Consider the following 15,743-nt stretch of genomic DNA (forward strand, 5'->3'; position numbering starts at 1 on the left):
CACTGATGGCTGCCGGTGATGCGGGTATGGGTAGTGCTGCCGGCCTGACAAGCTTGTGAGTCTGATTAAAACTCTGAGGCCGGAGAGTTAGGACTTTTTATGGTAAAGTAGTACCGGTGATTGGCTATGTTCACATGTGCACTCTTCACACGTTGTTGCTGTTGTCATTGCTCAGAGAAAACTATGCCATGCTCTATTATCCATCGGGACGACAAGGGGAATTCCAGACAAAGCCTCATGATGGTTACCTTATGTTATCACCTGCCAAAACAGGAAGAGTGATCCACTGCTGCTGATTACCCCTCATCTTTAGTGCCCGACAGCCTACGCGGCTCGCTGACGAGGTAAAGTCACATGGTGTCATCGGCCTGCACCATATAATTAGGTAAACATCAAACCTCTCCTAACCGAGCCACTAGGATCTCCCACCAGCATCGTCATTTGAATCCTCCAATAGCCATCACTCAGCTCCAAGAAAAACAAAGCTCAACAAAAACAAGTAAGAAACAATGCCCAAATTCCACATCCGCCCCGCGAAACCCACGCTTGAGGAAGCCCAATTCATAACTTCAGCCCTCGACTCCGCCCTCCCCCGTCTCGCCGCCATCGGCAGCGTCGACCAATGGGGCACAACGCCCTTCAGCAACAGAGAGGACTTTCTCCCAAACCAACTTAAACTGCTCGAAGTTTCGGAGCGGTACCGTCTCACGGGCAAAGCCGATCTTGAGCATGGCGCCATACGGACCTTTATTGCTGAAGCCGAATCCGAGTCTGAACCTGGTGATGATGGGAATGGCAAGGAAAAAGTGCCGGTGGGCATGCTCGCCGTGCGCGAAGAAGGGATGTCTGACTATGTTGTAGACTCGGACGTGGCGAAGGAGGATGAGAAAAGGTGGTTGCCGTACCTGTTTGTTAAGGCCCTTGTGACGGATTTTGGGGCGGGAGAGGAGAGGAGGAAGGGGGTTGGGGCCGAGATGCTTCGGTTTGCAGTTGACTACGCGAGGGACAGGGGGAAGAAGGTTGTGTATTTGGATTGTTGGGCGGGGAATGGAGGGAAGTTGGTGAGGTATTATGAAGAGCAGGGTTTTGTCAAGGTTGGGAAGTTTGTGGTGGAAAAGAAGGAGGGGGGGAAGTGGGAGGGGATGTTGATGAGGATGGAGTTGGTGGAGGAAGAATGATAAACTTGGTACTGTAGATACTTGGGTTCAGTATGGTTGCGGTCAAATAGACGATACCTCAGCTTAGCCTATGCCTGATGTCATAAGAAAGATACAGCGAATGATTTATCAACCGAGCGGCGAGTCGACAGATGTTATCCAGGAAACACGCTCACCAGAACATCTGCCCCTATTCGTTATCCTTATCCCCCTCTTCAGCAGTTTTATCTTTCATCTCAGCCTCCTCCCTCACTACCCTCCTCCAACACTTCTCCACCTCACTCTCAACCCTCTATCTCTCCACATCGTTCTTAGCCCCCCAAACCAACCCCTGCTTCCAACCTCCTTTAACATCCTCCTCCCATCCTATCCGCCCATAATCCCACCTCAACAACCCCCCGGCCCTGGCCCCGTCTTGATGCCTCAGAAAACCCACCGCCACATCCACCATGTCCACCCTGTTCCCCACGGCATAAAACCACCACCGCCGCACACCGCCCGCAGAGTACCGGTCCACGTCCTCCGAGCTGCGGTACAGGTCTAGCGTGTCTAGCCGTGGAATCTGTATTGTTGATAACAGCCTTGTACAGGGCTTCAGCGTTAGGGGGTAAGTGCTCCTGCTGCTGGTGGTCGTCAGACGCAGAGAGGACGTGGTCGAGCGCGGCGTAAGTCCAGAAGGAGATGTCGGTGCCGAACGACAACCAGCAGGAAGTGCAGGCGTCGGTTGTGGCTAGGTAGCGATGCGTTTTGGGGTCAACATAGAACGGGAGGTCCGATGTGCCGGGAACGGCAGCCCGGAGGAGGAAGTTGATGCCGCCGCAAGGCATTTTAGAGGTGTAAGTGATTAGGAAATAAGGCATTTGGGATTTGGGTGGAGAGGTCGTTGGTCATGACGCAGCAAGGAGTTCGCTTGTCTTCTTGCGTAGAGACCACCACGGGATGTATTCATTGGTCTGGTTATTCAGTGTAAACTAGATGGTGGCCCCGCTATCAAGGGTATCAGCGACAAACATGTGAGACTTGTACGTGATTAGGTTGGGTGGTGTGTTGGTGAGGGCACCTGTGATGACTTCGGGCGGATCACCAGGGTCGGTACCGCGAAAGAAGAGAGGGGTCGAGCAGGTCGGACAGGTTGGACAGGTCGGACAGGAGATGTCGGCGGTGGCTACCCCGGCTGCAGCAGCATGGGTCTGTTCACGTGCGTTCGTGTCTTGGACGCGACGCATTGGCACGCCATTATGCTGTGATCGAGCGCGTTGATTCGCCAGGTCGTCAATCTAACCGCGTCAAGCATGGCATCATGCAAGGAGATCCACGATTAGACGGGTCATCTTGGGCTCCGTCGAGGGGCGGACAACTCGGAGCTCCGCGCTAAAGACCGAAAGGCCAAAAGACTATGGTCGACTTTGTCTTTAGATAAAAGGTGCGCATCTCCGACTGTTGTGCTTCCCGAGATCTCTAGTCTTTTCAGCCATCACGTGAACCTTTCACCTTCTCGGGCTTCCCATTTATTCATCTCCAGTGACGTACACCTCTTCCGTCCCAAGGCAATGGCTGACTGGAAACCCCCCGGGTTTGGCGCCCCGGTCTGGCTGGGCATCTCGGCCAACGACGTCTCCCGAGGCACGCTCTCTCCCTCCCTCTTTAGGTCGATCGGCTAACCGTCTTTCCAACAGCGGAAAAGTTCTACGCAGCCGTCTTCAACTGGAGTTTCCACGATCCCCCTGCCAACCAGTCCGACGGTCCAAAGACGCGTCTGTTCAGCTTTACGTCTGCTGGTGTCGCCCTCCATGGCGGTATCCAGCACAAGCCCGAAACCTCCAACACGGGCACCCCGGCAGCAGGCCATGGTGGCGTTTGTATCTACTGGTTGGTTGAAGATCTCGCTGAGACCGCCAAGGTCATTGAGCATGCTGGCGGAAAGATGATTGGAAGCATGGAGCCGATTAAAGAAGGGGAATCTGGCTTTTATCGGTATTTTGAGGACACAGAGGGCAATGTTGGTGCCGTGCATCAGTTGGTGGGGATGTGAAGAGCGTTCGTCATGGAGGATTGGAATTGGGCACTTCCTACTTCCTGTAATTACCTACCTAGGTGAAGTTCCCGGCAATTATAGTGCTTACACACTTCCGTGCTCTTGTCATAGTTAGACAGTTGTCGATCCCCATACTTCAACTCCCGGACCCTATCTCCACGAAGACGAAAACTCAATACATAGCGGAAGGTTTGACCAGGCTACCCGGGTCAAACCAACTATGTAAAAGAGAAAGCTTCACGCGAACGCCGACCTCGAGAATGTTACATTGGCACTAAGCGGCTGCAGCTAAATTGCTTGCTAATGTGGCATTGCCGGCGCTACTATGACGTTGTCAAACTTTAGTCACAATTTCAAGCGTCGGGGGCAATGAAGCTTAAAATCTCCAAGGCGCTCACGCAAAGGCACGCGCAATAAGGCTGCCTCTCGTGTCCAGGGAGGCTACAACAGCTCTATGTTTTACGCAAAAGTTGCCCCTAGCGATTTTCATGTTTGTGTGTGGCCCTGAGCTGCCCTGCATCAGGACGGAGCCATGGGTAAGCCTGGCCTACACTGCCGCGTGGCCCAGGTTTGGTGCCTCGACTAAAGATGTCTTCTGGAAATGATGCCAGGATCTGTATACATAACGGGGACCGCTGACACCCAGGCAAGAACAGAACGGAAAATTCACATGATCCACGGAAAACCTCCATTTCTGGCCAACGGCCCTGTGTTCAAGATTCTGGGCCGGATTACTTACATCTGACACATACTAAGCCAGGCTATCGATCGATTATCAATAGTAGATATTGATAGCTGTTATGCCCTTCATTATAGTTGAAGAGGTCTATGGCAAGCCGTAAGGCAAGTCCTGCGTTACGCTCTCTGGGTTGCCGGCGAATCTGAACTTTTGCATTGGACATTCCATATGCCTCCCATTCGACAGTACTGGGTCCTTTGGTCCGTACGCCTTGGGTATACTGGACTAGGTGCTCCAGTGCTTGTGGTTCTGGGTGACCGAGTGTGAGGAGAGGCAGGTGCGCCGGATCAAGGTGGTCACAATGGTGACAGCAGAAGAACGAGCAAGAATTTGGTAAAGGTGTAAGACTTTAACCTGGCCTGAGCCAAGAGGTGGGCGAGGGCCGTGGTCTATATACAGGGTGGTTCACATGCAAGGGGTGCGTCCCTGTGAGTCGTGGTGGCGGTCCGGCGCTTGTGCGCTTGTCCTCGCAGCGCCATGTGTGGGCATGTGGGTGTGTGTGGGTGTGCCAAGTGGTTTCCTTACACCAAACCGTAGATGCCGTAGGTCGGCAATAGCTTTATTTGGTCGCCTTTGGATCTGGGTATTGAATCTTTTGCGTCATAGGACGACTGCTACGTTGGAATAAGCGCAAAGTAGTTCTAACGAGATTATCTAGGTGTCGCGTCTGATCTCCGAGCCGAGGTTGGCAAAGTGCTCACCGAGGCAGATAATCCTGGTAACGTGTGATGCCGTTCAACGCTCAAACTCCGCCAGAAAACAGGTCCTTCAGCCTATCCCCATCGAGAAACAGCCACGGTACCTACAAGACACTGATACCCCGAGTAGTAGACCCCTTTACCGACTACCATAGGACCGACCGAGGCGTGACGAAAATCTGCTTCAGCGTCATGTTGACCCTCACCTGATAGCTGCACCGAACTCCTGTGTGGCCGTTCCCTGGCCTCCTCGATACCGGCCCTGCAGTGGCTTGGCTTGGGACCGACCAAATTCGGAATCGACTGCCGCCGCCACAATTCTCGAACTGCAAACGCCAAGTGCTTACACCAATGGATATCATCTTGTGGGGAACCCGGAGAAGTGCCGGCTGCATGTACAACCACACTCCCACAGATAGGCAATATAGGCAAGCCACAATGCTGGGTACTTTCCTTCTACTCCCCATACGTCGGAGCTCGCCATCGTGGGGAACCGGGAAACGCGGGGACCGCTGCAGTCAAATACGCAGGGCGCTCCTGGCTGTCGCCTCACTCCCATCTTTTGTCTTGTCTTCTTCAACATTGCTCGCCCAACCCAAGTCCAGTTCTCTTCAAGTGGCATCCTCGATTGCTTTATACAGTCAAAACGCAGCCCGCAGTACCTTCGGCACTGAAACTAGCACGATGAAAGTCGTTCCCGCTCGGTTTTTCCTCGCGCTACTAACATGTTTCCCCGCATTTGCGCAAGACGTTCTCCTCCCCGGCTACGGCAACTACCCTTTTGATCCCATCTGCGCGCAAGCGTGCCTCCAGGCCTTCAGGCCCTACCGGCTCAACTGCACCGACCTGGAACTAGCCGAGAAGCCCTTTGACTACGCGGCCCCGTCGACATCGCCGAGCTGCTATGGCTCGGACCCGGCATTCCTGACCTCAGCGGCGTGGTGCGTCCATTCTAGGTGCCCACCCGATACAAAAATTGCAGAGCTCGAGGCGTACTGGCAAATGGCTGCCACGACTGCCACTCGGCCCAAGACGCTGCCGCCGCCCAAGTGGAGCTACACGGTCGCGCTGGACAATGTCGATCCGAAGCCGCCGAGGAATCAGTTGGCGGTCGACGACATCTGGCTCAATGAGACCTCGCTTCTTCCCGAGGTGGCGTATCTGGCCGCTGTGAATGGCATGGTCAGCTTGGCCCACGAACAGGTGACCGAGTCTGAATTCAGGTAACCTGCCTCAGTTTGCGTTGAGAACTGCTACGTGCAATCACTGACCGTATTAACAGCATTACCCTGCTCGTCATTGCACTTGGCATCCCGATTTTCCTTACATGGGCGGTGCGGTGGCTGCCTTTTGTCGGGACTCTCTCAGACAAGGTAAGAGGACGCCACACGCCAGAGATGAATAACAGCACTCAAAATCTCCTTTACAAATCTCACTGACACTCGGGGTAGATCAAACCGTATCTCATTTACCCCTCCACTATCGGAACCTACCACACTCGGCCCCTCCCGTTCCAGCTTGGCAACGTCCCAACCCTCGGCCAGACGCTGTATATCGTCATTTTTTTCATTCTCAACATAATTCTCTCGGCAGTCGCTTACCAGTCCTGGATCCCAAACGCCTTTTACATCACACAGTATAAGGAGATCCTCAACCACATCACCATCCGCACGGGAGCCTTTTCATTTATGCTGCTCCCCGTGCTCTTGCTCTTCTCGTCGCGCAACAATATCCTCCTCTACCTGACCGGCTGGTCGTACTCGACGTACCTCTTGCTGCACCGCTGGGTCGCGCGGCTGTTCATGGTGCACGTCGTGGTCCACTCGATCGCCGCGTTTCAGATTTACCGCTTCTACGAGACGACGCCCTGGTGGTACTGGGGCATCGTCGGCACCGTCTTGGTTGTTGTCCTGACCGTCGGAAGCGGTCTCTACGTCCGCGGCGCGCAGTACGAGCTATTTCTGATCACACACGTTGTGCTTACCGTGCTAGTGCTCGTTGCGAGCTGGTACCATCTCATCGGGTGGTATGAGTACCTCGGGATGACGGTGGCGGCTAAAAACACGTACGGGTACGAGATTTGGTTCTACTTTGCGGCGGCCGTGTGGGTTTTTGACCGGCTCGCCCGGGTCTTTCGAGTGATCAGATGGGGTCCCAAGAGGGCCACGGTGGCCGAGGTAGTAGGCACCCGCCACGTCCGTGTCGATATCCCCGGTGTGCGCTGGGCCACGGGTCCGGCGCGGCACGTATTTGTTTATTTCCCGACGCTGCGGCCGTGGACACCCTGGGAAAACCACCCGTTTTCGATCGTTCCGACGTGTCTGCTGCAGCAACAGCAGCAGCAAGGGCCAAGCAGATCGGGATCGGATGTCGGCAGCAACACGCTTGCAGACAACGAGAAGCAGCTCCCGACCACACAAATTTCAACGTCTGATTCTGTTGAATCCACGACGGCGGGCATCACGTTGCTTGTCAGCAAGTCCTCGGGGATAACGAGCTACCTACAGTCGAATACCCGGCTGCTCACCTTTTTGGATGGGCCGTACCCGAGCACTTCCACGACGGAACTCTTGCGATGCGATAGGATTCTTATTATTGCCGGCGGTATCGGGGTCTCGGGAGCTCTGCCGTGGGCATACAGCCATCACAACGCAAAGTTGGCGTGGAGCGTTAAAGAGGCAGACCGCGGATTGGCTGACGCGGTGGATTTGGGAGGAGTCGCAACGAAGGAGGTCAGGGTTGGGTCGCGTTTCAATGTTGACGACCTCATCGCTGAGGAAGAAATGGCTGGGTGGTCGCGTGTCGGCGTGCTTGTCTGCGGGCCGGGGAGTCTTTGCGATGATGTTAGGGCTGCTGTTGTAGCCGCTGGAAAGAGGGGCAAGGTTGTGTTTGAGCTGGAGATTGACTCGTTTACTTGGTAATACTTGGAGGGTTGCGTTAGGATTCATTACCTAGCCCAAAAGCCCGACAGGGAAACGGGACTCACCCTGCAGAGCAATGTCTTGCCATCGCACAGGTAGCTAGCTCTTCGCCCTTTTCTAGAACCATAATCCCCGACTGTCAGAGACGGCGGATCACAACACTACAGGACCACTTACAGCTTGGGCTTGCTGTCGGCTCCTTTGTGATGGATGAACTTCACCGCCATGGCTAGGATATCCTTCCCCGTCTCGGGATGGTGCACCACCATCAACAAGATGTCTTCGTAGCAGAGCGCCTTGGGGCGTCCTCGGCCGAGCGTCTCTTGACAGAGCAGGTCCTCGAGCAGGCTGGAGTGTTCGTCCTATGCCTCGCCATCTTAATCACCATTCCTGATGGCTTTTCGATCATAAAGCTCCTCCCACGCTCCATCTTTAGGCTTGCTTGGCTCATTGTTAACAATCTCCGCAGGCCGTGCTCCGGTGTATGCAAGAAAAGCGTAATAACACGCTAGCGGTATGCGATGCCCCTCAAAAGGAAAGACAGTCGTATGGAAAGCGATGTTGAAGATGAGTAGGGAGAGTAGGCTGTCCACGCTCGCAACTGGTTTTCCGCCGATGTTAGGCTTCCGTAGGCCGAAGCGGACGGCTGTTACCGTATCATGGAACTAAAGGAATGACGCCTCTATTAGCGGCTTACAAAACCAGAGGGAGCGAGGAGGAGATACGGCATGCGTTTTTGATCGTCCTACAGTCATTCCTGTCTATGTACTGGCTATTGATATCGGTGTACAGCTGCTGGTGCTGGCGAAAATATTCCCAGGACGAGCCCTCCGACGTGATCCTGTAGTTGCCACATATCCAATAAATGAAATCCGTCGCCGTGCTCATATTCGCTTTCTTGATTGTGTCGACCAAGGCTACCAGTTTGCTGAAGTCGCAGTACCTTTTGGAAACTCTCCGTCAGCAGAATTCGTGATGGGAATAGGGAAAGGGGGAAGGGAATCCGAGACTTACCTCTTCATTTCCGCAAGATACCGGTCGTATTGCGCTTGGTAGTATCTGCGCGGTGGGGCTTGAAGAAGCGTTTGCGGCTCACTTGGGTACGGAGCGCTGCACGCTGCTCCGCCGTGAGAGGCTGCGGTCGATTCTTCTTCCCTATCCGGTCTCTGGCCTCTTGCTCGGTGAAGCGCTGGATGAAATCGGCATGGTGTGTCCCGTATCCGTAAGGAGTGGTGGGCGCGGCTTTGCTACTTCTTTCGTCTCCGCGTACGGGAGCCATGTTTGGTGGAAGAAAACGAGACGCGAGACGATAGTGGGACGAAAGTCCAGCACCGAGAAAGGATGGCATCGGGTGTGAAGGGATCCATTTTAGCTTGCTGACTATTGAGTGAACCCAATTGGGTTGGGAAACGGAAGCCCGGATTCAGGCCTAGCGCAAGTGAATTCGGGGAGTTGAAAATGGCGACAACCCGGAGGTCCAAGGAAAGTGCGCAACTCGCTCTACGAAGCAACTCGCTATCCCAGGCTTGTGGCATTTCGCTTGATAACGCATTGTAGATCAGAGATCATGAAAAGTAACATTTAAGTTATGACGAAGAGCAGAGTCAAAGGCAAATACACATAAACTCTCAATTTAACGTTGTAGACCCTCTCTATATAATTCTTGAAGCCTAACGCCTCTCCCCTATACTTAGAGTAGTTGTACAACATCTACTTCGCACCACCTAGTTGTTTCACGTAGTTCCTATCAAAATAGACGTGTGCTACCGTCTGTCAACGATACTTAAGCGTTCTTTCCTTCTAGGATAGGGTCTCGTCCCTGACTGAGAGGCCCCAAGCTGTTCGCCCCAGTCGCTCACCAAATAAGAATGTTTCAAAATAGCGTGAGAAGTTGGCTAGAAGTCCTTTCCCACCCTTGCCGGAGCCAGATGTGGACCTTTCAGGAATACGAGGTCGCGGCCACAGAGCCAACCATGCTGTGGTAGCCGACAATTTTGCACACGACGAATTTTCTGCTGGAGATTCAGTAAATATGACGCTGAAGCGCCCGAATACCTATACGCGTTGGTATCTGCCGGCATAGCCCTAGATGGGATATCGGAATTTCAGGCCTTCAGCTCTTCCACAGCCTATCGGTGGGATGTAAGAAATTCGGAAACGCCATGCCAACAACTGGTACCCTTTACAAAGGTCACATGGCTGAGTGAGGCAAGGGACGCGCAAGGTTGCGGCCCTCCTCCGATACACGATCGGGCGAACCTGCCAGAGACCACGGGACAGAGTGTACGCCTTGTACGGCCTGCCATCGACTCTCCGCGACGCACACTCCCCAACGTCGACGACAAACCACTCAAGCAGATCTTCCTAGAGACATGGAGATTTATCGAGGATGAGGACAGAGAGAATAGCGACCAACTTATATTGTCGTCTTGAGCCAATACTTCCCTTTCGAGGACCGCGTCCGGGACTTTTGTCTACTCGTCATTGGCTGCCCGACTTTGCTGGCCCCTACATTGTCCCGATGCCCAAGCCACATCAGTACGCTTGTGTGGTCCACGCAAGTGATGACGTTAGGGCTAGCGCTCCATCGGTCTGAAGTTTACGGACAGCAATTTCCTCTACCTTTCTGCGTTGGTGGTTGGGTTCTGCACTTCTATCATGGAACTTGAACAACGCAGCCCGCTAGATCTAATCCATCAGGTGCACCAGCTGCTCATTTCGTGGGATGAACTTTTGGGGGAGTGCAAATTGCCGGCTCAATACCGAAACCAGTCCCTCTCGTACTCCCTGATCTGGGCTCTCACGGCGCACGACTTAGTACCGGTTGACTTGAAGAAGAAGCAATACGACCCGGTGCTGGAGCAGTTGAGGGATATTATGAATGCCGATAAAGCATCGAAAAGGCAACCGTTGGACAAGATTCCCTTATCCAAAAGCCTCCGGGGGAAGGTTATATTGGCCTCTCGACGGGCACATTTGCGGTCCTTCCTGGAGACGTGAAGGAGGGTGACTTGGTCGTTGTGTCGCGCAAATTGCCGGCTCCTCCCATTCTCCGTAATACGGTCGTAAGGGCGAAGGATGCATTTCATCGTGTTTGTCGGCGTCGCCTACGTCGATGGTATAATGGATAACGACCTGCAGCACGTGGGCTTGATTTCTAATGTAAAGAAGTAGCCAAAAAGTAGCTTTGAGATCTTTTGAAGATTGTATCCATGTTTTTGGAAAGAGAAGGCATCGGTGCACCGTAGTCATCGTCCATTTGTACCGTAACTAACCCTCAACACGCCGTTAAGTTCATCAGTTAGAGGTCCGCACCTCCGTATACTTCAGCGCAACTACCGGGCCGTATATTAAAACAAAAAAAAAAAAAAAAAAAAAAAAGAGTATGATATCCAACTCCTCTAGTAGCTGTTTTGCTACTCTCTAACAGCTACCCCGTTACTACTAGCAAAGTCTTAGAAACCCCTTAAAAACTTGGGAAGACCTCCCAAAGGCTCAAGAGGAACCCACAGAGACCTGGGAAGAATGCCTAGAGGCCTTAGAAGACCCAGCAAAGACTTGAAAAAATACTGTACAGCTATTTACCCGGCGAAGATCCCTAGCAGCTGGGGCCTATAGGTGGGGGTTACGGTACAGATAGACGATTACGGTACACCGATGCTACCTCTTCAGAAATGTCTCCAGCTAACGGTCACCTAGGCTGTCTCCATTCGAAAATCGCCATAGCAACACGCTCCACTGACCGTGGACCACGATGAAACAAAGTTTTAGATAAGGCGCGATACATGAGTACAACAAGGCACGAAGCAACCGGGGCAAATCAGGAATGGCGTTTACGTACTGACATGCTGAATCACATGTACGGTAACCTTTTGCTTCAGGATACGGTCTAGCTGAATAACACGCAATATAAAATATTCACTCTAGTGAGACTGAAAGCCTGCACGAGCAAGCATTGACATCATGCGGCCTTGTAAGAAGCCGGCTCGTACACCAAGAAGTAAGTGTTGTAATTCCCGCTGCCACCGTACGGTCTGTCGTCCTGCAAAAGCTGTTCCACTTCGCGGAAGCCCTGGCGCAGGTAGACGCCACGCGAGACATCGAAGGCCATGACGAAGATAGGCCGCCTCAACCGCTCGGCCTGTCGGATACCCCTCTGCACCAGCGACGTCGCGACTCCTCTTCCCTGGTTATCGGGATGTACGGCCAGGTAATCGAGCTCTATGGTTTTTAAGCATGCGGTTACGTACAAAGAGGCGGTCCATTGCCAAAGACTCACGTATGAACTCGCGTTCGGCAAGGATACGCTGCTTCGTGGCCGTGACCTTGGCATCGAGTACATCGGTATTAATATTCGTGCCAGCGCCTGGGTTCCACACGGCTGAGTCCGCCAGTTCCTCTAACGTCTTCTTCCGTTTGTCGCTTACATCAGGCACCTGGCCTTCTGTCCATTCGGACCGGAGAGCAGGCGGGAGCAACCAACGAGCGTATCCAACAATGGCGCCGGTATCTTCGTCGACAGCCTTCTCATGACGGCGCTCGTCATGATCTATGAGGAGTACGCGCGCGGCCATGCGCTTCCCCATCTCCTGCGTGATATATGCCAGCTGTGCATCGGCCGGCCAAATCATGCGCCAGTACGGCTGGGTCCAAAAGGCGGCGGCGTTGTTTATGGCCAGTGCGGCCGCATCGTCGACGGTGCAGCCTGAGAATGTCCAGCCCATGCTGGATACTTGATCTCTGTCGAATGTTCTTAAGGTGAGTTGACCTAGACTACCGTTGGGGTTTGTTCTGGTGGAATTACCGACCCTTTCCAAAAAGACGACATATACAGCTTGCCGTAAAGGAATAGGTGTCATTTCCTGTCGTGTGCGGGGTACCGTGCCGTTGTCATTCGGATTAGTCCTCAATCATCCTAAGCAGCAACAATAAGGGGCGCCGACGTTACACAGCCTGTGACGGCTTTGACTCAACTTGCCAATGCACAGGTCCCCTACCAAGCAGTTTCCGTGGCAAGATCACCCTAACGTTTCCGTACTTATCTGACGGTGCTATCAAACCCCATTCGTGAATATCTTCCCCCATTGCTGCCACAACACTACGAAGTTCCATCTCGCCGTGGTTACCTCCATCGTTGAAACTCTTGTAGAATAACAGTCGCACCATCCAGCAGTAACTCCGTCCATTTGTAGTCAGTTGCAAGAGCGGAGCGGAGCTCAGAGTATCCCATTGCAATTGAGTGGGGTATAGGGGAGAACCCATGTAGCCTGGATGAGGTCCTAATTCGAAGTTTTGGTCTGGTCTTTACTCGGTGTATGCTTCCTCCGGTTTTCCAAACCATATTTAGGCCGCAACCGATGGCGTCCTCCCCAGAAATATCCCTAGGGCCTTCCGGTGGTTCTTCACCATGATCAACTGTCTCATGATAAAAATAGGAACGCAAGACTATATGATCGTAATACCCCTCTCCTCCCAGTTGAATCGCCCCGTTTCCACATTGCTGTTGAACAAAAAAGTCAAATATCCCTTGCCTGCGACTTTTCGTATAGAGACCCAGACGATAAATCCGCTGTTGGGCTGAATTCACGTTGTCTCGCAACGAGAGCGATTGTACTGTACCAAGCCGCCATTCGTCAATATAACCCCCGCTGCAGCTATGTCGTGGGGGATCCGCAGCCAAATAAACTAGATATAATTTTCAGCCACGCTCCGCGATAACCGTATATAAATGCTGCGTCAACTTCACATCGTTGCTGCTATTGCGATGGCATCTCTGCTTTGCATACAAGCATCGTCACTTAAGCTACCTTTACAGAAAACATGCCGAAGCCCTACAGGGAGTGGTCAAAGTCATCCCGGCGTCGTCGTATATTGTCGCTAGCCTTGTCTACAGCGTAGTCCATAGGTATGTTGAGAATCGGCTGTATTGCAAGCCTTCTCGTACTTCGCATTCTCCAGCAGATTTCCAGGTCCAGCCAGAACCACAGAACACGGATCGAAAGCGTCTTCTATCATTGCGACAGAGCTATGCACCCCTCTTTCTCCGTCTTCTGCCGACCCTCAGGGGACCCAACCCCGCACGGAGGCGGGAACAGCAGATAGTCATCAGTTAACTGCCCAGTTGTGAATCTGCCGTTGGCATCCAAGGCCGTTACCTCGCCAAGGCTAGACTTTCGCGGCCTTTCTTGCCAAATATTGTCTCAACCCCACCATCTTGACATCCATTGCCGAATAATAAACCGTAACCTCCAGCTGAACAGCGAATCGAAGTAATCCCAGAAGTAGTAGAACCACTTCAAGGTGTTCTCCTTGGCTTTCCCCCTCGACTTCACCACGTGAACGTACCAAGCGAAAACAAGTGAAGCTATGTACGTGAGAATGGGAATTATAACAAACGAGATAATAAAACCCGATGGTACAGTTACTTTCCCGTCGTCACCATAGTTGTTAAGAAACGGAAGCGCCCAGAAAGTCTAGAAGCAGATTGTTAGACTAACCTTGGATGCGTGGGAAAGCCTGTGTTTTAACGTACCGACACGAAACTGATAGGAGTGTAAATCACAGTGATGATGGTAAAAATGTATACAGCTCTGTTAAGCTCTATTCCCTTGGTTGCTTCGCGTAGCGATGTAGCGTTGAATATCTATGTCTTAGCGTCAGGAACAATTACTTATGAGACGTCGGCAGGATGGATTGATACGTACACCGTCTTGGAGGCTTTTTACTTCTTCCATTTTCCGACGGATTCTTGCTTTCAGAGGCTCGGCGCGGCTCCGGAGCGTCTTTGTGGAGTCTTCCAAGCATTCATCAATGCCTTCAATCTCCTGCGGCGAAAATAGTTTCCTGAATCCTGATTGCGATTTCAATGCCACAACAAGGTCTTCCCAATCGTTTAGGCTGTCTTCAAGCCATCCGCTACTTGTTCGAAGAATTTCCAAAACAGTGAAGTAGACTCTTGAGCGATGGAAGGAATCATCAAACATGTATTTTCGCCACTTCTCTTCATATGCTGAGTCGCTCAACTGGTCAAACAACCACGTTAGTGCCATCACGTTGAAGCCATAATTCATGCCTCAAAGGGTTTACACTGCGGTTCCACCGCCGTAGTGATAGTACGTAGGCTATGGGACCCCGTGGAGACGGAAGGGTTGGGGAGGCCGTGGAAAAGGGGAGGCAGGTGGGGGTTCGTACATTAACTGAGACACCGTTGTCAATCTCGTCCAAAGCAGAAATCCAACATGATTCCCAGCTTTCGACTACCAGATTGGCAATGTTGAGAAATTGGACTATGCCGGTACCTCTTCCACACGGTAACATGTTGGGTTTCGCTGCCCAGGCCGCCTTATAATCGATGTATGAGGAAAACTCCTCATCGGGTTGCCATGGAGCGTGGTCCATTAGCAGAACGATATTGTAAGGCGCATCCTTTGTCAACGTCAGCTTCAGGCAGATCGATGCGACTCGTTCAATAAGTGTGTGGTAATAAGCTGCATTGGTCTCGTTAAACCGTGCAAATGTTCTTTCCAAACACAGCCCATCGTAGTCGGCTTTGTTTGTGGGGTTCAAGAGCGATAGCGAGGTTCTGCTGAGTGAGCGCGCATGAAATTGAAGGAACAATGTACTAGGCTCCGATGCAACGCCGTGGCGTGGCAAAGCTGCGTACTGAGCTAGGTGTAGGTGGCATAGACCCAGCCGAGTCTGCTTGTAGTGCGCAAAAATACCTATGAATTCATGTTGGATGCGTAGACCGGAAGTTTCCAATGCTATGTAGCGTCCTGGTGTTCGTCCACCAAGTTGAAGAAGACTTGTTAGAAAGGCTATGGTCGACAAGTCGAGGCGCTGTTCGCTCATAGCGAGGTTCTCGAGAAGTCGTGACGTGTCAACCATCCTGTTTGCCCAAGTTAATCTCGGTCCAAATACCTGATGTCCTATGGTTTGCAGTGCGCGAACTGACTTACCAAAGTTTTCCATGAGCTGGAATCTCCGAGAACTTTGAGTGCTCAGGGTAGTGGCAAATTAGAACGATATGAAGCTTTGGTAAGGGCCCAGCAGCATGCCGCAATGAGTTCACTTACAGGTACCTCGTCGGAGCTCCATGTCTTGGTTATGTTCGGTAAGATAGACCTCGATCTCCCGTCCGATGGGCCATACATTGCCACGCCGACGAGTGTCTTTGGCTTATGGTCGTTCCAA

General features: G+C 52.4%; 5 protein-coding genes across 5 annotated transcripts; 3 read left to right on the forward strand and 2 right to left on the reverse strand.

Annotated features, from left to right (window-relative positions):
• Positions 1–509: 509 nt before the first annotated feature.
• Positions 510–1,178, forward strand: MFIFM68171_10165 (uncharacterized protein; the record flags this gene model as incomplete). The annotated part of the gene is made up of 1 exon (XM_071065584.1): positions 510–1,178. The coding sequence occupies one exon, from the start codon at positions 510–512 to the stop codon at positions 1,176–1,178; it is 669 nt and encodes a 222-aa protein (XP_070921685.1).
• A 1,529-nt stretch (positions 1,179–2,707) lies between these two features.
• Positions 2,708–3,189, forward strand: MFIFM68171_10166 (uncharacterized protein; the record flags this gene model as incomplete). The annotated part of the gene is made up of 2 exons (XM_071065585.1): positions 2,708–2,780; positions 2,834–3,189. The coding sequence occupies 2 exons, from the start codon at positions 2,708–2,710 to the stop codon at positions 3,187–3,189; spliced, it is 429 nt and encodes a 142-aa protein (XP_070921686.1).
• Positions 3,190–5,313: 2,124 nt separating this feature from the next.
• On the forward strand, positions 5,314–7,550 carry MFIFM68171_10167 (uncharacterized protein; the record flags this gene model as incomplete). The annotated part of the gene is made up of 3 exons (XM_071065586.1): positions 5,314–5,852; positions 5,912–6,002; positions 6,081–7,550. 3 exons carry the CDS (start codon positions 5,314–5,316, stop codon positions 7,548–7,550), a joined length of 2,100 nt encoding a protein of 699 aa, XP_070921687.1.
• A 173-nt stretch (positions 7,551–7,723) lies between these two features.
• On the reverse strand, positions 7,724–8,829 carry MFIFM68171_10168 (uncharacterized protein; the record flags this gene model as incomplete). Its single annotated transcript, XM_071065587.1, has 5 exons — positions 7,724–7,872; positions 7,936–8,215; positions 8,283–8,493; positions 8,565–8,598; positions 8,655–8,829. 5 exons carry the CDS (start codon positions 8,827–8,829, stop codon positions 7,724–7,726), a joined length of 849 nt encoding a protein of 282 aa, XP_070921688.1.
• A 2,682-nt stretch (positions 8,830–11,511) lies between these two features.
• On the reverse strand, positions 11,512–12,274 carry MFIFM68171_10169 (uncharacterized protein; the record flags this gene model as incomplete). The annotated part of the gene is made up of 2 exons (XM_071065588.1): positions 11,512–11,771; positions 11,830–12,274. 2 exons carry the CDS (start codon positions 12,272–12,274, stop codon positions 11,512–11,514), a joined length of 705 nt encoding a protein of 234 aa, XP_070921689.1.
• Positions 12,275–15,743: the final 3,469 nt, after the last annotated feature.

This window comes from Madurella fahalii (assembly GCF_045866475.1).
Source record: "Madurella fahalii IFM 68171 DNA, scaffold_6, whole genome shotgun sequence".
NCBI classification, from domain to species: Eukaryota; Fungi; Ascomycota; class Sordariomycetes; order Sordariales; genus Madurella; species Madurella fahalii.